This window comes from Aulonocara stuartgranti, assembly GCF_965226115.1.
Source record: "Aulonocara stuartgranti genome assembly, chromosome: 5".
NCBI lineage: Eukaryota > Metazoa > Chordata > Actinopteri > Cichliformes > Cichlidae > Aulonocara > Aulonocara stuartgranti.
In genome coordinates this window covers 20,058,200-20,080,478 of record NC_138943.1, presented here as the reverse complement: position 1 = coordinate 20,080,478, position 22,279 = coordinate 20,058,200, and the positions used below count along the sequence as shown (strand labels likewise).

At 37.1% G+C, this 22,279-nt stretch overlaps 1 protein-coding gene across 2 annotated transcripts; it reads left to right on the top strand.

Moving 5' to 3' along the window:
• The first annotated feature begins 617 nt into the window (after nucleotides 1–617).
• On the top strand, nucleotides 618–11,627 carry LOC309706563 (uncharacterized protein). 2 transcript variants are annotated; one of them, XM_082533219.1, is made up of 19 exons: nucleotides 620–860; nucleotides 1,061–1,087; nucleotides 1,203–1,490; nucleotides 1,781–2,095; nucleotides 4,954–5,010; nucleotides 5,108–5,164; nucleotides 5,453–5,542; nucleotides 5,894–5,953; nucleotides 6,047–6,106; nucleotides 6,310–6,354; nucleotides 6,438–6,506; nucleotides 8,189–8,248; nucleotides 8,444–8,548; nucleotides 9,107–9,125; nucleotides 9,409–9,428; nucleotides 9,522–9,562; nucleotides 9,660–9,726; nucleotides 10,571–10,608; nucleotides 10,699–11,627. In XM_082533219.1, exons 1-19 carry the CDS (start codon nucleotides 827–829, stop codon nucleotides 10,789–10,791), a joined length of 1,545 nt encoding a protein of 514 aa, XP_082389345.1. In that variant the 5' UTR covers nucleotides 620–826; the 3' UTR covers nucleotides 10,792–11,627. The 2 variants fall into 2 exon arrangements, with proteins under 2 accessions (XP_082389344.1, XP_082389345.1); XM_082533218.1 differs by having other exon boundaries at nucleotides 618–860; nucleotides 5,894–6,106.
• The last annotated feature ends 10,652 nt before the right edge of the window (nucleotides 11,628–22,279 follow it).

The following is a 22,279-nucleotide window of genomic DNA, read 5'->3' as shown; positions in this document are numbered from 1 at the left end:
AGACAAAGTGAATCTGTGAACTAAGGTTTAGGTGTGTTAGATCATGTTGTGGTGATCCTTGGGTTGAGGGATGGGTGTTCATACTGGGGCGCAAAATTAAAACCAATGGAAGACGGACAAGAAAAGTTCAAAGCCATCAGGTCCTCAGTTTAGAAAAAAAGAGAAAAGAAGAGGAGAAACGAGCAAAAGATGCAGGTAAGCAGATGTCAATGGATAATGGCAGGTCATCCTGAAACAATCAGAATCAGAATACTTTATTAATCCCTAAGGAAATTATGTGCGTTACAGTTGTTGCAAGAAGAAATAGTAAATATAGTAACAGTAACAGACTCAACTTCAAACAATGCATTATGTTACAGATTTTAATATTAATTAGTCCTTGTCAATTGTTGATTTGTCCTGTTCTCATTGTATGACGAATTATGATGGCTGTTTGGTAGCCGTTTGCATACTATGCATACTCTCTCTCTCTTCATATGTGTGTGTGTGTGTGTGTGTGTGTGGAGGGGGGGGGGGGCGCGCCAGAGGGAGTGTTCGCCCAGGGCGCCAAACAGGCTAGGACAGACATCTGGGAAACTAAGCCGATAGCAACAGAAATGACACAAATGTACTCATGCTTGTCTTTATTTCACTTCCTTTCTTGTTCTTTGATCTAAATAAAACTCATAAGTAGTTTCAAAGGGCTGTTCACGTTCATTTGCTCCGCTGTGTAAAAGCGTTCATTGTTGCTGTGGTTTTCCTGTGACGTTCCTTAAACTGGAACATCAGCCTTTACAAAGTCAGACTTTCAGATGTGTTCTGCACAGTCACAGTAATCTTCTTCATCATGGCTGGACACCTTCTGTTTGTCATCCTCATGTGTAAGTTAAACCTCTTGTAACCAGTTTTGTGTCTTTTGGTGCTTCCTTGTTTATATTTTTAACTGATAAACTAACGTGTGGAATCAAAAACTAAAACTTCCTCAGCAGGACGATTCCCTGTGATCTTGAAAAGACAGTTTGTTGTATTAATGAGTCATACATGCCTCCAGTACGTTGTTGACAGACTTTCTTTCCAACAGCTTTCGTTCATGAAATTCAAGCACAAGGTGAGTCCCTGATGTTCTACTTTTCACAAAGATTTTCTTTGACTGCATATTTGTTTTTTATTAAAACCAAAAATTACCTATTAGATCAAAAATTTCTTTACCTCTAATTTTTCAGCTCTTCTTCCACCAACACTGACAGTGAACACAGAGGTGATCTCAGAGACGGACTCGGTCACGTTACACTGTCAGGCACCAACATCTGTTTCAGTTCATCAGTGTTTTTTCTACACGGTGAGCAAAAATACTTCCAAAGCCTTCTCATGCCTGCAGAATTTCACTGCAACAGAACTGCTGTTAATGTCACATCACAGTTCACCTGCTGAAGTTAAAGTGAGATGTTTTTACACTGGAGACCTTAATTCAACATCTGCTGACAGTGAACCATCCTCCATCACCATACAAAGTGAGAGACTGCTCTTCCTGTGACTGGATAAGTTATCATACAGTGTGTTAGACATTATTATCTTTATAAAGCTTCATGTTTTCTTTCACAAAACTTTTTTAGGAGTGTTGTTCTTACATATTTTCTTACACCACCAAAGACAGCACGCAGGAATCTAAACATGACCAGTTACAGTTAATTACAAAATGTGTTGCAGTTCAGCTTTTATGAACACCAGTATTGTTATTGTTGTGCTGGTAAAACATACAATATTCTTGTATATTAATGGGACTTGATTAATCTTCATGTAGGTCAAACACCACAGATGAGTGTGCAGCATTTTAATGGGGAACATGTTCGGTTTGTTTGCTCTCTGCCTGGATCTGTGAAAGATGATACAAGATGTAATCTGTACTTTGGAGAAGCAAGTCGTTTAGTCCTCACAGTAGCTGTCGGGAAGAATAGCAAGACAAAAAACAAACAGCAGTTCTGCCAGTTTTATGTCTCAATTGATGATTTTTTGAGACATCTACATTTTGTTCAACAAAAAGATGCCAGCTGTGATTACACTTTGAAAAGGGAACCCAGGTCTTTGTCTCCTCGCAGTGATCGACACAACTTAACAGGTAAGTCGAAGATAAGCAGACTTTATAGCACAGATGCTACTTTAATTAATTAAAATGACTAAAATAAAAGTATACAAAGTATTTTTCTCTAAAAATGTTTTTTAGTTGTTACTCGCAAGATATCATTTCATTTCACTGGCCACGACCTTAGATGTGAAAAAGAATAGATCCAGGTTAGCAGTCTCTTGGAACGTAGGAAGAGTTGAGCTTTGATGATATTGTCAGTATATTAACATGCTTACAGTAGAAGTGGGTGGCACAGTGGGTAGTTTTTACACTGGATACTCTTCCTGACACATCCTCAAAGGGATTTGTACAGTGGCTTGCAAAAGTATTCGGCCCCCTTGAACTTTCCCACATTTTGTCACATTACAGCCACAAACATGAATCAATTTTATTGCAATTCCACGTGAAAGACTAATACAAAGTGGTGTACACGTGAGAAGTGGAACGAAAATCATACATGATTCCAAACATTTTTTACAAATAAATAACTGCAAAGTGGGGTGTGCGTAATTATTCAGCCCCCTTTGGTCTGAGTGCAGTCAGTTGCCCATAGACATTGCCTGATGAGTGCTAATGACTAAACAGAGTGCACCTGTGTGTAATCTAATGTCAGTACAAATACAGCTGCTCTGTGACGGCCTCAGAGGTTGTCTAAGAGAATATTGGGAGCAACAACACCATGAAGTCCAAAGAACACGCCAGACAGGTCAGGGATAAAGTTATTGAGAAATTTAAAGCAGGCTTAGGCTACAAAAATATTTCCCAAGCCTTGAACATCCCACGGAGCACTGTTCAAGCGATCATTCAGAAATGGAAGGAGTATGGCACAACTGTAAACCTACCAAGACAAGGCCGTCCACCTAAACTCACAGGCCGAACAAGGAGAGCGCTGATCAGAAATGCAGCCAAGAGGCCCATGGTGACTCTGGACGAGCTGCAGAGATCTACAGCTCAGGTGGGGGAATCTGTCCATAGGACAACTATTAGTCGTGCACTGCACAAAGTTGGCCTTTATGGAAGAGTGGCAAGAAGAAAGCCATTGTTAACAGAAAACCATAAGAAGTCCTGTTTGCAGTTTGCCACAAGCCATGTGGGGGACACAGCAAACATGTGGAAGAAGGTGCTCTGGTCAGATGAGACCAAAATGGAACTTTTTGGCCACAATGCAAAACGCTATGTGTGGAAAACTAACACTGCACATCACTCTGAACACACCATCCCCACTGTCGAATATGGTGGTGGCAGCATCAGGCTCTGGGGGTGCTTCTCTTCAGCAGGGACAGGGAAGCTGGTCAGAGTTGATGGGAAGATGGATGGAGCCAAATACAGGACAATCTTGGAAGAAAACCTCTTGGAGTCTGCAAAAGACTTGAGACTGGGGCGGAGGTTCACCTTCCAGCAGGACGACGGCCCTAAACATAAAGCCAGGGCAACAATGGAATGGTTTAAAACAAAACATATCCATGTGTTAGACTGGCCCAGTCAAAGTCCAGATCTAAATCCAATCGAGATTCTGTGGCAAGATCTGAAAACTGCTGTTCACAAACGCTGTCCATCCAATCTGACTGAGCTGGAGCTGTTTTGCAGAGAAGAATGGGCAAGAATGTCAGTCTCTAGATGTGCAAAGCTGCTAGAGACACACCCTAAAAGACTGGCAGCTGTAACTGCAGCAAAATGTGGTTCTACAAAGTATTGACTCAAGGGGCTGAATAATTACGCACACCCCACTTTGCAGTTATTTATTTGTAAAAAATGTTTGGAATCATGTATGATTTTCGTTCCACTTCTCACGTGTACACCACTTTGTATTGGTCTTTCATATGGAATTCCAATAAAATTGATTCATGTTTGTGGCTGTAATGTCACAAAATGTGGAAAAGTTCAAGGGGGCCGAATACTTTTGCAAGCCACTGTATCTTCTCCTGGGAGAGGAGGGTATCGGGGCATCTATTCGTAGGTGAATGTGTAAACCACAACAATATGCAGCCAGCACTTTCCAGGTTGTTAACATGACATGTTCAAATGTCTTTGTGTGTTAACAATCATTGTTGATTCATTTATTGTTGAAATTATTGTTACATATTAAGTACTGAATTTAGGCAATTGGAATTTTTCTGACTACCAAATCACAATACAATACATATATACAATACACCCTATGAGGTTTAAAATAACATTTTTGGTGTGGGATGAATTTCTATAACTGGAAACACTTCCTGATGCAACTCTAGTATCTGAGTGTGGGAGTACACATGACCCTGCTCATGATACTTAGTTTGTTAGGCAAACAAACCAATAAACTTTCAAAATATGCCAACCTTTGAAAGATTTGTTGAAAGGTTACTTTTTTAAAAACTATAATTGTGTCTAAAGAATAAATAAATAAAATAAGAAGGACAGAATTGAAAGACAGCTAAAACATTTCTTTTCCACATTCACAGTTGGTCAAATTTTTTTTAAACCTAAAATAAATTTGATATTGTATTTAGGTGAACAAAAACCTTTCATTAGCAGAAGAGTCTACAGTGTACAAGTATGTTTTCACAATTCATCGGATTGTCCTTTATAAAATCAAGTGAAAGTTATCAGAACAGGACTTAAAGTGAACAATTTAAACAGAACACATTTTGTTAGCATTTCACATTTCACTAAACATCTCAAGTAAAATTTTGCCTTAATGCCTAAACTTGTTTGCATTCATTATCTCAGGGCCACCTGACACTGCCATTGGGACAGATGTGACATTTAATAAAATAGTAAATGTGGTTTCAAAATGTTTCAATCACTTTTGAATTGATTGCATAAATAACAAAACCTTTATTTGTACACAAACCCATTTCCTTTTACTGTAGCTATTCTGGAAAGTGAATCACCAAAGATCAACAAACCGTCATCTATCATGACCACAGGTAGGACATGCAGTACACTTAACTAACAACCCAGAGCATCATCACACATCACTTCTTTTAAATGTCTTTAACATTTTATTGTCCATTTATGAAACAGAATCAAGTCTCAGCAAACTCAGTGCTTCAACTTCCACTTCAGTGAACTCGATAACAGGTAAATAAATTACTGCTGTGGTGTTAGTAAAGTAGTAAATATTTTTTCTGTGATAAAGTAAATCTGCCCAAATTTAAAATTAGACATTTAATTTTTCTGTTATATATTATTTTTCAAACTAAATATTCTGAAGACTGAAACAATTTGTAACAATTCAAATACTTGGCATTTCATTCCCTTTACTTGGGTTGAATAATGTAAAGAAAAAAAAGAAGCAGGAATTTCTTTACAGAGAATAGTAACATATGTGACATTATAGTATTTATTTGATATTTTTCTATATTAAAGGATTGGGTACTCGTAATCTAAACCCTACAACTGGTGTGAACACTCCTGTCAAAACAACTCAGTATATAACCTCACGAGACAGTACAACAGGTGAGACCGAGTGCATCAATAATGTGAAGATAAATTGAAATGTCCTTGTTTTATTTATGTCTGATTCAATTCTAAGAATGTAAAAAAAAAATCTCAACTCTAACTCTAAAATTCTGATGTTCATCAGGAACAGTAAATATTCACCATGTTCAGCATCTTAAATAAATGGCAGTACTTTGTAACCAGGGCTATAGTTGATGTTGAAATGAAGTTACTAATTTTGCTGGCCCTTGGTCACAAACCCTCCAACACTGATGCAAATGACCAGATATGTTTTATCTGTAGATATTTTGTGTGTTTAATATTCTTTATTTTGAATATTCATGATCATAGTTCTTTTTAAAACTGTAGTTATTGTGGGAAGAGAATCAAGAATGACCAGCGCAAAAATGCCATTTAGTCTGGCCACAGGTAGGAAATACAATACATCGAAATATAATCCAGAACATCATCACACACACAACTTCTTTAAAGAAACTCATTTTTGTGCATTTTTTGAAACAGATTCGAGTCTCAGTACTCCTAGTGCTTCCAGTCCTACCACGTCTGTGAATTCTCCTTCAGGTAACTGCAGGGACAGTAGAATTGTAAAATATTGTATACAAATATATTTCTACATTAATGCAAACCAACTCAAAAAAATAAGCTAACACATGAATCAACTATTGCAGTATATGTTATTTCAAACTAACTGTGCAAATACACTGAACCTAACAACCTCAGTCAGCTTTTTGAAATTTTGATCCAAATATTTTTTTTCTAAAAAGATTCATACAAGACTAATGCTACAGTGACTATTACTACAGTCAAAGGTAAGACGATGTGCAGTTAAACTGTACATATATATAAAAAAATATATTATAAAAGTCATCTGTTTTATCTGTTATTTCAAAAGTAAAAAGTTTTTCACCAGGTCCAACTTTTACTTGGTCTCATACTTCCACCCGTGCCACTGCTACCTCAGGTATCTATTTTTTCTTTTTAAACAAAATGGTAACATACACTATATTATCAAAAGTGAAACTTATCTCACGGCACATTGTTAGTCAGTGGTGCTGTTTTCAGTCATTATACAGGGTCATTTGAATGAGTGATGAAAAGTTTCTCCCACTGAAAACGTTACATCAACATTAACAGAATTAACTTTTTGTGATTACCAAAAGTGCCTTCACATGCATATGAACTGGAGTGCCATCCCATTCTTAATCATTTTAAATCCTGTGGAGTGATTTTTCACACCATAGGGTTTAAAATGAAGTTGGCCCACTGTTTGCAGCCATAACAGCTTTAACTCTTTTAGGAAAGCTTTCTGCAAGGACGTATTTATGGGAACTTCCATTCTTCCATTAGCACATTTTGAGCTCGGACACTTCTGCTGGACAAGAAGGCCCGGCCTGGAATCTCTACTTTAATTCATCCCAAAGGTGTTCAGTCAGGTTTAGGTCAAGACTCTGTGCAGGCCAGTCAAGTTATTCCAAACCAAACTCACCCATCCAAATCTTTATGGTCATGGTCATGTTGGAACAGGAAGGGGACATCCACAAACTGTTCTTACAAAGATAGAAGAATGAAAATTTTCAAAATGTATAGTGGACCCAAATGCAAACACAAAGGAACGTGGAACAAAACTTGAATTAGCAAAAAGTGAGCTGTTTAATATGGCTGATGGAAAAATACAAAACAAGGCAAACAAAGACAGGAATAAACCATAACCTAAACTGGGAAACTAAAAATAAACATGAAAAACCCTAAACATGAAACTTGGTCTGGATACAAAGATACCTGGAACATGAGACATGGCACAGAAGCCAACAGATGTCATGACCCTGAACAGAGGAAGCCAAAGGACTTAAAATACAGAAGGATAATGAAAGTAAATGGACTGATTCTTATTTTGCGCTTCTCTACTCTCCCGGAGTACTCAAAGCGCTCTATACAACATGCCTCACTCACCCATTCATACAAGCACTTCTAAACTCAAGTCCAAACTAAACTACATTCACACACATTCATACTCCGATGAATGCATCGGAGGGCAACTTGGGGTTAGTATCTTGGCCAAGGATATTTGGCATGCAGACTGGAGGAGCCAGGAATCGAACCACCAACCTTCCAATCAGTAGCTGATCTGCTCTACCACCTGAGCCACAGCCACACGAGGACAGGGATGGCTGTGGGATGGGGAACAGGTTGAAACACAGCTGGGACAACTCAGACCTAATGAGACAAGGGGAAACAAAACTACACAAACTGCACACAGCACAGGGGGAGCATTTGCTGACCCAAATTTCTGATTTTATGTTACCTACCACTTTGCTGTCATTCCCAGTTGTTTCCATTTTGTTATAATACCACTAACAGACTGTGGAATATTCAGTAGCGAGGAGATATCATGTCTAGATTAGGGGCATCCTATAGAGGTACTCTTGTTGCAATTTAACACAATATAAATAAAACTTTTGGTGATATAGTGTATATAACATTATAATATTTATCATATATTTATATCCTAAAGGATCAGTTATTGCTTATCCTAAACTGCTATTAGTGTGACCTCTGCTTTTAAAAGAACTGAAAGAAAAATGACATTTAAAAGATGTTATCACATGAGTTTCACAACTTCTCAATGTTTCGGTTTCATTTTAGTGGATCAGGCACGCCAGCCTGACAGTAGAGTAAACTCCTCTTCAAAAATATTACAATCATGTAGGTAAACAACAATGTCTTCAACTCTTTCTCTTTGTACATGGCATTATGGTTATTAATAGAATTAATAAAAATAATAATAATAATGTATTAATGTCTTACAGTTTTTTTAAGCAGTTTGGCTGGACCCACTGTGTCTACTTTTAAGTGTTTTGGTTTTGAGTTAGAAGTGAAACTCTTGTTTGGCTTTCAAAGCAGAAGCATCGATATGGAAGTTGGCAGTAGCTGTGACTGGATTGGGAGTAACCATGGGTGTCATCTTACTGGTGCTGGGGCTTCTCACGTTCAAAAGAAGAAGTGGTGAGGGCACATATGAAAGCATACAACTTTTTATGTTTATGTCTTTTAGAGATAGAATCTGCCTGTCAACCAAAAATAAGATAATATTACCATTGAAAGTTTAACCAAAATATGCATTTTAAAAAAATATCTTTTGAATGATCAGAAAACAGATAAAAAGCCCATGGTACCAATGATTATTTCACTTCATCTATGCCATGAACAAGCAAATGAAAAATTTGCTCTGAAAAAAATCAATGTGGCTATTTCCTGTAGTTATAGTACAACATTGTGAGGGCTCACAGGGATTCACCCCCACTTTGAGAACCTGGAACTCATGAACCTTTTGTAATATAGTGATACATTTTTCATAGCTGCATTAAATATATAATAATAATAATTGTACATTAAAAAGATCATCTTATTCTGAAGAAGAAAAAAAGTTCAAGCAGAAAAAGTTCATCATGCCTAATTTATACACGTGTAAAAAATGTTATCAGTTTCATAGTTGTAAATGAACCTGTGACTTTAAAGCTAATCAGATGCTGATCAGACATTTCTTTGCCACTACCTTTTCAGAAACATGTTCTCAAAGCAGGTAAGGAATATTTTCTCAGCAAACCTTAATAAGCTGTTTTCCTGTCATCATTCAGACAACCAGAAGTTGGTCTTATTTACTTCAGACCTTTTCTTATTTATCCAGTGAACAGAATCACTGGAGCAGTGGTGAATCAAATGCCTTGCTTGAGGGCAGAACGCCTAATAAATATGTCTCATAATATTGTTTTCTAATTCTCTACAATAAACACACTTTTTTTTGTGTAATGTAATGCATACAGCTTTTTCTATTTTTTTTAAACATTTTCTTTATTTATGTGTAGGACAAAGGCAACATCACCAGGTATTGTATACATTTTAGCTGTCAGGCAGCATTACAAAACTATCAATCCATGTATTATGGTTTTTATTTTGTTGAGTTTTTCTTTTGTTACAGGTGATTTTATATCAATGACTAAAATGAACCAGGGAAGAATGGTAAACAAAATGTTTCAGTCAAATAAAAATACTCTTAATTAAAACAATCAATTTAAATACCGAGGACATAAAGTAGATTTTTCCCTGTTGTGTTAAGTTACCTGCAGGTAATGATGGAGGCTCCAGTGTGATCACTTCAGTACCTGATGACAACCGTCTTACTAGTAAGACAGCTTTTGCCTCTAGTAATAAGATGGTGAAATTGTTGTACATGGTAGGGCTGTTCGATATAACGATATATATCGGATAACGATATGAAAACGTCTATCATTGCATATTACACTATCGTTTGTTTCGTGGTGTCGCAAAACAATCTGTTTATGGCAATATTTTTTCATTGTTTTGATGGTCACTGTAGAATTTCTCTCTTTCGCTTATATTTAATATAACCACACTACAGACGATCAAGCGACTGTTTTTATGCGTTGACGTTAGCAACAACGATGGTAAAACCATTGCGTGGTTCTGTCATCTGCTTGTTTATTTTCCACATAAACATTTCACAATAAAGCTCAAGATCCTGTTGAGATTTTTGTGATATATATCTTTGTGTGGACGATAAATATCTTATATCGGGATATGAGATTTTGGTCATATCGTACAGCCCTACTACATGGAGTAATTATTTATGTGTACCATTAGTTGTTTCTGAAAATAACACAATAAGATGATGACTGTTTAACAGTAATATTGTTAATATGCTCAAATCTTTATTTCATATCTATAGCATATTTAGTTATTACTGCTGACTAACTTTCAGTAATGATTTTTTCCAGTGTATGACAAGGGAGCTTTGGCTTTTATAACATTTTACTACCTTGTGATAAGGAAAGCTATTTGACCACTAAAGAGCCTTTAAAATGTCCAAATTTAGAAGAACACTATGACATATACAGTTACAAGACAAACTTTGTGAACCCACTGGACTACATGTTGTCTTGCACTTGTGTGTGTGTGTGTTTTAATCCTGACTGAAAGAAATAATTTTTCAATGTTGTTCTCTTTCAGGAGAGAAACTAAACTTGGAACAGACAAAAAATGAAGATGTAAGTTAGACCTGGTGTAGTAATAAATATGTCCGCTTCTCATCTTAATCAATGCTAATGACTAAAAGGGCATTACTCTTTCTCTTCTAGTCTGACATTTACCATGTGTACGCCACCATCTCTGAAGCAACAGATCCACCAGATTCACAGGACACGATATACAGCACGCTGAATGCACACTGAAACATGTTTGGTGACGTTGTTGGTAAAATGTCTAAAATGATCTAAATCATGTCAAAGTGATAAAAGTGTGACAGGTAATAGATGCAATCTTGCAAAAAATCTTGAGCTTGAATTGTTGTAGATTTTTTTTCTATTTAAAGATAACTGACATGATGATGATTTCAGCTTTAGTATTTCTAATAAGCGGAATCTAGAGGAATCTCTATCTTTACTGAGGGCTATGAAATACATCTCCCCTTAATCTTATCTGTACCCTGTCTGTTATTGCACAACTTAATAAAGCTGTTTAGTACTTCGAATGTATCCATATAATACAACTCCAGTATATAAATTTGTGTAGATGATGCTCTACTACTCTGAGTTGTGACAATAACATTAGCAGTTAGTCTTTTGTTACGTGCTGTGACTGCACACAGGCTTGTAAAAATAGGCAACATACAATTGACCCTCAGCCCACCAACCAGCTGCAGTTTTTAGGTCAGCACACAAGACCATTTTAGGCCAAAGATTATGATGATGAAAAAATACAGGAAGAATAATGTACTGTAGCTGATTACTGCACTACACAGCTGCTACAGTTTGCCTAGTAGTAGTAACATAATCATGTGACATAAAACATTTAGTGATGATGATACTTTGTATCCACACAGGCAACAGAAGTAAAACAACAGGGGGAAGATCTGAAATTTACATTCAGTAAATAGAGATGTATGTTTTTGGTTCTAGGTTTCATTTGTATGATATATCACTGTGAGATGTATTAGAAATATGTAGTTTTTCATTTTCAGTTTCTGGTTCCTGGTTATTACACATAAACTAACACAGGTAATAAGCCACAGTATTTGTCGCGTGTTTTTTTTCTCTAGGATAAAGAAAGCACACACACACACACACACACACACACACACACACACACACACACACACACACACACACACACACACACACACACACACACACATTTCCCTGACCCGTTACCCAGTTTCATGCACCTAAAGTTGCATCTATCTATGTGAGCTACTGTCTATGGCCTCGCTCTGTTTACTTCCACACTCCTTTCACTAAGTCTGCACAAACAATTCTCAATCATGTGAATCTATAACTTTTCTACTTGTTTTATTCTGAGAGCTCAGTAGCCCAATTTAACTATATTATTTTCAGTGCTCAGAATTTCAGTTAACTGTGAAAGTGATCTAAAATGCATTAAAAGCCTCAAACCATTTGCCAGCACAAGTCTTGTAAACCACTTTTCTAGTCCTCACACATTAAACATCCATCCATCCATCGTCTTCAGCTTATCCAGGGCCAGGTCGCGGATAACAACATTAAACATATTTAAATTGTTTTGGTGGGTAAACTTACCATTTTCTTCTCAAAATATTATTATAATATTATTAATTGTTTTTTCTCATAGACTGATGTTTATTTCCACATTATTATCAGCAGTTTCTGGGTGTATGCATATAACCAGAAGAAGGACAATGTGGGCATGCACAGCACATGTCATACTCACGCGAGCGGCCTGAAGTTCCTTTTTCACAACATCTTTTGAGGCCAGTGAGACTTTCAGACACAGAGCCCACTGGTGTATTTATAAACTGTGGTATCTGAATCAGTCACATGATTTGTGAAATTATAATTAATATAAATGAAAATATAGTCTGAAATTTGAACTCTGGAATAATTGTGTTACAATATATACAATTTCTTGATTGTATATATTGTCTAATGCTACATAGTAGCATTAGGAATTAAGACCCCTACTGTACTATCAAGTTTGTGCACTGCACCTTGATTGACCTTCATCTGAGGAACAGCTAAAGCAACAGAAATGATACTGTAGCATATATTTAGTAATCTTAACTTAGCCCCCCTGTGGTGGCTGGTATATATAACACACATATAGGTACTTTTAATTAGCTGCTCTTTATATGTGTAGCTTTGTGGCCTCAATATGTGATGAAGTACTTTTCCTGCCTCTTGTGGTTTTCCTGTGACCAACTGCTACAAAACGATTCATCCCCTTCTGTGTCGTCAGAAACGTGAGAATCTTCTTCTCAACAGAGCCTTTGGTGTGCTGTCCTAATGTGTGAGTTAAACATCCTGCAGATTTTGCAATATTTAATGTGATCTCTCAACATTCGTGTAAGTTCACACTTGAAACATATATTTTGCTAAAGTTATTTCTGACTTATTAATAGATTTATTTATGTCCTTGACATATATTTTCAACAGTGTCCTTCCATGTAATGCAAGTACAAGGTCAGTCTCTGATCTACTGTATTTATTGCTGAGTTGTGTCGTAACTGTATGTTATTCCACGATTAGTCTATGATTGGATTGGGTAATGTATAACTGCTTACATGGGAAAATAGGGTAAAAAAAAGGCGCAGGTATATTATGTGACATAACATCTAAGCGTTCAGTATAACATGTCTTGGTCTAAAACTGGCAATGAAACAGCAGTGATCACAGAATTTGTTTTGTAGAAGTTTTGGCTGTTGATCTCACATCAGAGTTCATCTGCCTCTGTCTGTGTCTGCACTTGAGGCCTCTCACCTGGTCTGGCCTCTCGGCCGTAACACAAAGTAGAAGTGAAACTTTGCCTTCTTACAGTTATTGACAAAAAGATGATGAACAAGACAGCAGATGCAAATGTTAATTTATTTACGACCACAATTATCTTTTACGTTAGATGTTGTGAAAAGAGCATCAGGAATGTTCAACATGGTATGACACACAAAACAGCTAAACAGGAACTCATTATTCATTGCTCATTAGTTGTTCTCACAAAGACCTTTTTTGCACATTTTATTCAGAAGAACGGAACCTCAGCAGATGCAGTGTTTACACTCACACCACTCCCAGGAAGTAGAACGATTGTTAATCAGAAATAGACTGATTTGTATATGAATGTTTTTAGTGTTGTTCCTTCTACACATTTATTTACCTGAATATATAGAATTAAGAAAAAAAAAAGAAGAAAAAGACTTTACACATTAACCTAAAATATTATGAAAAAACATGTACAGGACAGAGTGAGAAAAACGTATGGCTTACTGTGGCCAGTTAGTGTGATTCACTTCTGATCCTGTGGTTTTCCTGAAAGCAACTTTTGAAAATGTCACTTATTTCAGGCAAAAGTAAAAGCAGTTAGTAGTAGTCTGTTCTGTTCACATGGTTTCATCATGGCGGAACTCCTGCTGCTGTTGGTGGCCTTTGCATATAAGTTAAACTTTTTCTCATATCAGCTGGTACTTGATGTCGGCCATTCAGGTGATTTATCAGTTAGGTATCACTGTTAGCATGTTGCATTTTTACATGAGGATGCTAACACTAGACAGTAAATTTCGTACATTGTTGCTTCTGTGTTGTATTTTTAACTATCAGTAACAAAGTACGGGATCAATCTCTAAGCTTTTATGTTTCTATGGGCTTTTTACTTTGACATTATTTAGTAAATGTTCTAAAGTCAAACTTTTTGTCACATCTAATTTTTATTGTTTCCTATTACTTAAAATCTATTCAGTTATTATGTCAGTTATGATTTCATTTTACAGCTGTATCATCACTTTTTTCTCATATTGCCGTTCTTCACCAGATTCTTTTCATGAAATTAAAGCACAAGGTCAGTCTCTAAGTTTCATGTTTTGTTTTTTGTCACCAATGTGTTGGCTATTTATTTAGACTTTCTTTGCAGTTTCTCTACAAAAATCTTATCACCTTATGATTTCTGACACTGGGAACTAACTATTAGAAATAAAAATCTGTGCATATGAAATTTCAGGCATTCTGCCACCTGAACTGACTGTGACTCCACTTGTGATCACAGAGACAGACTCAGTCACACTGAACTCATGTTTCTGTGTCTCAGTGTTATTTCCTCATTTCAAGAAAAAAAACTGCCAAAAGTTATTCTGTTACACTTGAAGTGACATGTTATTGCTTCTTTTTTTTTCAGAAGTCCCCACTCAGTAACATGTCACCAATCACCATACAAAGTTACCCATTAAAACACTGATTTTGATTTTGCACATTTAACTTTTAATTTATTATTTTATTGTTTTTTTCTGTCATCAGTGTGTCAACTATATACTGACTATTCTTGAACAATATATTATTCTGTTAATGGTGATTTGACACATGAAATTATTATCTATTTAATATAACTTATATTTAGTATCTCTAAATTTCAGCAATTCCTTCATCTGAATCCACCTGTGATCACAGAGACAGACTCAGTCACAGTGAACTGTCAGACTCCGTCATCTTTTAAGTGTTTTTCATACGTTATAAGAAGAAGCAAATATACATCCGTCTCCTGTGAGCAGAATGTAACAGGAACTGAAGTCCTATCTTGGGCAGCAGAGTTTACTGCTGAGGTGGTAGTGACATGTTTTTACATGTCACAGCAATAAAGGAGGACAACATCAGTGTCCTCACAGTAAAATATTTTCCATCAACATAGGAAGTAAGTGACATACTCCTCTTTTTCTTTTACATTATGTGCATATAGCCACACCAAGAGGGAAGTTGAGGTAGTAGTTGATTGTAGTTTATTGCTTTTTGACTTTGAAGATTGGACTTTTCTTTTTGTGAATGCATTAGTTCTGACTACTTGTAGATCACTCTCATCTGCAAGCACTTTGACCTCTGCTCCTACTATGAAAGTCACAACAGGACATGGTCCTGCAGATAAGAATTTTAAAAATGAAATGGTTTTAATTGTTTGAACAAGTACACTTTTTAGGCTTGACTTCTAAAGACTTCAGCTCTAAATAAATTATTTCTCCTGCTGTCCCACTGGAGGCAGCTCCCTTTCTCCTTCTTTTCCTGGTATAACTGACACAGCTGCCAGTAATCTGACCACTGCTAACACTCTTACAGATCCAGCAACCAGTGATGAAATAACAGACTTAATTTTCTTATTTTGAATAAAGTAAAAAAATGTTTTTGCACTTACAGGATATTGTTTAATAGGTTAGTCAGCATCTGCCACAATCTTTGGTCTTTGAACTAACGTTTTGAGTTTTTGGACTGTAATTTAATGTTTTCTGTCTTACTTTGTTTTAGTTTGTTTACTTTACATCCCCAGTGTTTTCCATCCTGTTAGATGTTCCCATGTTTAGTCACTTCTTGTTGTATTTTGTTAGTTTGTCGTCTCATGTGCACTGTTTAGTTTTGCTTCCTTTGTCTCGTTTACCATGATTAGTTTAAGCTGTGTGTGTTTTCCCTTCCCTTGTTATCTCAGTATATTAAAAGCCTCAGTTTACCTTATTTCCTCATTGTTAATGTTTTGTTACTGTTGATTGCTGCGTGTTTGAATGCCTGTATGTTTTAACCCTTTTAATTTATGGACATTGTTTTCTTATTTTTATGAATAAAGGTTCACCTTTTGTTTTTTGTTTTTTTAACTCAAATTTAAAAGTCCACCTTCACACCAACTTATGACACCTTCATAAAATCATAAAGATACCAGTGCACTCTAAAAAACAAAAAACAGAATTTAACCAATGTAGAGCTTTTCTTACACCATGCCCACAATAAGTTTTTTTTTATTACTGTTTTAACATTTTAAACTTAAAATGTGAATTGAACTCCTTTCTTAAAGCTGCAAAAATGATATGGACAATCAGATCATTCGTAATGGTGGATGTCCTCTTGCTTACACTACCTCTTGTGCTTAATCAAAGGAAGACTGGTAAGAAAAATCTCAGCTGCAGTTACTTTACTTCTCAATTTATTACAATTAACTTTCAGATAACATTTTTAGTAATAAAATATACTGTATCTCTGATTTCCTGTGGGTTATGAAAGTATTACTCTTGTTGTTTTCTTTTTTTTTAATCTACAGAAATGTGATTCCAAGACATAAGTAATATTATTTTCAAGCTGGTCATCTTCCTTAAGAACCAGTCTACAGCTTCTTTTCCATTATTGCTTTCAATTATGTTCATTCTGGCCACCACAGTCCTCTCATATCAACTCTTACATACTGTTCAAATTTCAAGCCTTCACAGTATGTAAGAGGTCATTTCTGACCAAGAATTCCTTTGTTTTATACGGGTGATTCCCGTGCCCACTGAAATGGAAGCTCAGGTGCCTTTATTGGATGAAGCGTTTAAGACTTTTAGCTCCTTAACATATGTCACCCTGTTTTTAAAGGGACGAAAAGTACAATTGACTCAAAGGCTATTTCATGAGCAAGTGTGAGCTATTCCTTTGCTGTATCATTATCAGTTAAGCAGATAAAAGGAGTTGATTTGAGGGGTCGTGCTTGCATTTGGAAGATTTTGCTATGAACAGGCAACATGCGGTCAAAGAGGGTTCACTGCAAGAATCAAGAAGGCTGGATTGGACTTTTCTAAAAACATCTAAAAAAAAAAGTCCAGCACAGTTCTGGAAAAACATTCTTTGGACAGATGAAACCAAGATCAACTTCTACTAGAATGATGGCAAGAAAAAAGTATGGAGAAGAAGTGAAACAGCTCCTGATCCAAAGCATACTACATCATCTATAAAACACAGTGGAGGCAGTGGGATGGCTTGGGTGTGCATGGCTGCCAGTGGAACTTAGACACTAGTGTTTATTGATGATGTGAAACAGGAAAGAAGCAGCCGAATGAATTTTGAGGCGTTCAGAGATATACTGTCTTCACAAATCCACCTAAATGCAGACAGACTGATTGGGCCCCAATCAGTCACAGGCGGTGGCTTCTAGCAACAGCTGTGGAGAAGTGAGGGAGAGAATGAGGAAGGTGAAAGGTTTTAAAGAAAAACTCCCTCTTTCTTTTTTTTGTCACGTATAAATGACGCAACATCACTGGTGACATAAAATGTGTTGCTCATTTGCTTTCACTGCAGTGATATAGTCTATATATATTTGGTCATTTAAGCCATTTTATTGTTTTGTTTTCTATTTTAGATAACTCGAAATCTATGGTAAGTCTCAAAAGTTGAAGAATATTTCAAAAACTTCTGTTTCTACTCATAGATGTTCCACTTTGCAGGAATTATTCTGTCCCTTCCACCTAACGTCTGTTTGAAATAATTTACAGGCTGATAGTGACACCTACAGTACCGTCACCTATGACTGCATCTTTGGTGAGCTGAACACAGGCAGGAACTGACCGATTTCATTTTCAAATTCTACTGAAACTAAAAACAACACTACAGGTAAAATCGTTTTATATGCGACATGGAAAATAAGTTGTTTTGATGTGTCATATATGAAATAGTTTACATTTTGCATAATGATGGAAAACAAATATTTTTAACTGAAATCAGTTAATTTGTGCCTCTCTGTTTATTTTCTATAGTATGATGGCTGTACATCACGCCCTCATCCAGCTGTTCCAGGCCTGGGAAATTTATTGCTAAACTTTCTTTCTTTTGTTTTAATATTGGTGTTTTGGACTAGAAACTGATTTGTCAAGGTCAGCATGTGTAGGTTGTAACACATGTGAGTGTTTATCCCTCAAACTAGGGCCCATCTTGCTGTATTTAAGATTTACAAAGTAAAAAGAAATATTTTCAAAGTTGACATTGAGGAGCAAAGATCCTTTGCTTTTAATAAACATTTGTAAACTTTTGTAAACATCTTATTATTATGTTGTGATTAAAAAATCTTTCTTACCTAATTAAGGTACATAATAATAATCAAACATATTTAATTCTACACACAGTGACATTTTCTGCAGTGCAACAAAATAATAACGTTTAAGATAAATCAGCACTTTCAGGGCTGATTAATTAATGTACATTAAAAAAAAATCACAGTCCTTGTTTTCTGTTGGAATTATTTTGCCCCTTTGTTTATGTCAATTTATGCAAATGACTCAACTGCAAGGCTCACTGGAGAAAGGTCACATGATTTAATGAAAAATAGTAGATGGTGTTAGTCTAATTTGGTTGTATGGTGTCTACATTGACCTTCTGTGTTGTAAGTTATAATGATTGCACAGCCATTAAGAATCAAATCAGCTTCTAAAAAATGTTCTGCTTTTTCTCCCTCTGCTTGCTTCTTACTGTCTTTGAGGCTCGGGAACAGCACTCCTGCTGTTGGACAGAAAGACTTCAACTAAGGTAAGTATTTTGGTTTTCCAATATATCAGCAACTGTCAGTGACATTCAGGCTGAACTTTAATCATACTTTAGATCAGCCTGTTTTACTTATGGTATTGTTTTATTTGTGCTTTGGTTTGGGGAAGTTGTTTCTTTACTGATCTTTTCCTGTCTTCTGTTATTAGACTTGAGATATGACTGCACTATGCTGTTGCTGGTGACTCCAGTTAATTCTACAAGACATGTTGTGTAAGTAAACAAACAACAACAGTTTGGTCTGCATTTCTTGAAAGATCACATCCCCCAAACTTAGTTTAGAGGGTCTACACTGTATATAGTGAAGTCTGCAAGTTTTCTAACAGCAAAATTTGTTTTGTTCCCAAATCATTTTGCACATCATTAGAATGAAAGTTATTGGCCATGTTTGCATAGCCCTTTTTAAAATGATGCTTTCATGACATTATTGTGTGTCGGGTGGTGGTCACGGCTATCCAGACTGACAAGTGGGACATTGAATGTATTGAATCTCAGGAGGGAGTCTGAGATTGTCTAAAATGGAGTCTGTTCTATACAAAATGCAGAAAAAATGTTTTAAGAAAGCAATTAAGTTTGTGTTCCAAAAAATATGATTGTTTTCTTGCAGGACAACAGGAGAGATGAGTCCTCCGTCACAGATGGTGTGGTCAGTGAAGATGGTCGCCTGCAGGTTCAAGCTCATTGCATCTCCAACCCCCATCCACTGCCACTGTACTTAAGGGAAGTTAAAGACTTTCTTCTGCACCTACATTTGGATCACCTCGATCCATGATAGTCATTCAGGCAGTAATGCCTGGACTGGAAACAAGCCATCCTTAAAATATTACAACATTCCAGCTCATGTGTTGGAATGAAAAACAAATGTGTTGTTTAAATTAGAGACTGCACTTGTGAAGAACAATAAATATATTTTATTTTGATTATATAAGTAATGTAAGTACAAAACAAACTTGTGGTAGGCCTAAACTTATTTTCTTAATAATTAAATCTGAGACTTTGTTTCATTGTAAGATTATAACAGTGATGGCAATATAATTGTTTGTTGTTCAGTAGAACAGTGTCCAGTATGTTGGCTGTTATACTTTGTTGCATTTGAAAATAAAAGTTGGGCTGATTTTAACATCAGTACAAAAAGTGTTGTTAATTATTTTTAATCATATTCAGGTTACCACACATTGTTTTTCATTTAGTTGAACTTGAAATGTTTGTCAGTAGGTAAACTTGTACTGTCAGAAATATCAAGTTATTCTTAACACTGCATACTTGCAATTAATAAGTTGTCCTAACAGTCATCTTAAGTAAGCTTTACTTAGTTTTTTTGGGAACTAACGAGGTTGTACAGTGTACTCAAAATGAGTAAGTTGCCCTAGCTTAATCATCTTAAGTAAAACTTTACTCATTTTTTTGAGGCAACGGGTTTGCATAGTTTTTTGAGTTCTGTGAACTAATTAGATTTTACAGTGTAGGGTTACAGCTTTGCACACTAAGATTGTTGCAAAAAACAACATCAAAGTCTGAATATTTGGATATTGGTGAATATTGGTTACGAACTTATACATATACACACCAAAATGTTGTGTTTTCGCAAAAATTTCACCCTCAAAAACTGCACTGTGAAAAAAATGAAGCAATGATCAAGCAATGATGAGCACCTCCTGATGTTTCTAAACAAGGAAAGGGAAAAAAACAGCGATTTTGACTTCTGCCACTTCTCATGAGAAGGCAGCAACATGGATAATGTCATGGTTTGATCCAGAAGTTGAAGCTGTATCACGATTGTGTTCGTACATATTTCAGGATGTTAATGGGCAGTTTGAGCTCTTGTTGGCAGAGTTGGATCATATTAAAGCTTATCAAATCTTAACTCGGTGACAGGTCATTCTCGGTTAATTTGGGAAACTTCTCGTCTTTCTCGGTACCTGTACGCTGTGGTGTGCCTCAAGGATCTATATTAGGCCCTATTCTCACTATATCTGCTACCTCTTGGAGTAATTTTTGAGAAGTTTAATATTGCCTTTCATTGCGATGCTGATGATATTCAGATTTATTTTGAGATTACTGACGATCTTGCTATGTCTTTTCACTATTTTCGAATGAATGCATGCGTGAGGTTAAAGATTGGTTCAAGAGTAATTCTCTTGTCCTGAACGAAAAGAAAACAGAGATCGTGGTGTCCGACAGTAAAATCCCCCGCAACCAATTGTGTGCTGCTCTGATGCCTTTTGCTTGCTCCCCTTCTGATTATGCCGATAATTAGGGCATATTACTGGATAGCTTGTTTAAATTTGACAAGCAAGTGTCTGCTGTTGTGAGGTCTAGTTTTAATCAGCTGCGCTTCATTTCTAAGGCTAAGCACTATATTCCGCATAATGACCTGGAAAAACTTATTCACGCATTCGTGACTTCCAGGTTGGACTACTGCAACTCTCTTCCATCCATCCATCTTCATCCGCTTTATCCGAGGCCGGGTCGCGGGGGCAGCAGCCTAAGCAAAGAGGCCCAGACCTCCCTCTCCCCAGCCACCTCCTCCTTATCCGGGGGAATACCAAGGTGTTCCCAGGCCAGCCGAGAGATATAATCTCTCCAGCGTGTCCTGGGTCTGCCCCGGGGCCTCCTCCCGGTGGGACATGCCTGGAACACCTCACCCAGGAGGCGCCCAGGGGGCATCCTTGTCAGATGCCCGAACCACCTCAGCTGGCTCCTTTCGATGTGGAGCAGCAGCTGCTCTACTCTGAGCCCCTCCCGGATGGCCGAACTTCTCACCCTATCTCTAAGGGAGAGGCCAGCCACCCTTCGGAGGAAGCTCATTTCTGCCGCTTGTATCCGCGATCTCGTTCTTTCGGTCACTACCCACAGCTCGTGGCCATAGGTGAGGGTAGGGACGTAGATCGACCGGTAAATTGAGAGCTTCGCTTTTACACTCAGCTCCCTCTTCACCACGACAGACCGGTGCAGCGTCCGCATTACTGCAGCTGTAGCCCCAATCCGTCTGTCGATCTCCGGCTCCCTTCTCCCATCACTCGCGAACAAGACCCCGAGATACTTGAACTCCTCCACTTGGGGCAGGAACTTATCCCCGACCCGGAGTGGGCACTCCACCCTTTTCCGGCTGAGAACCATGGCCTCAGATTTGGAGGTGCTGATCCTCATTCCCGCTGCTTCACACTCGGCTGCGAACCGTTCCAGTGCGAGCTGGAGGCCCTCACCCGATGAAGCCAACAGAACCACATCATCCGCAAAAATCAGAGATGAGATTCTGAGGCCACCAAAGCGAAAGCCCTCCGCCACTTGGCTGCGCCTAGAAATCTTGTCCATAAAAATTATGAACTCTTTACATTGGCCTTTCCTCCTCCCTTCTCCTTAGATTGCAGACTGCCCAGAATGCGGC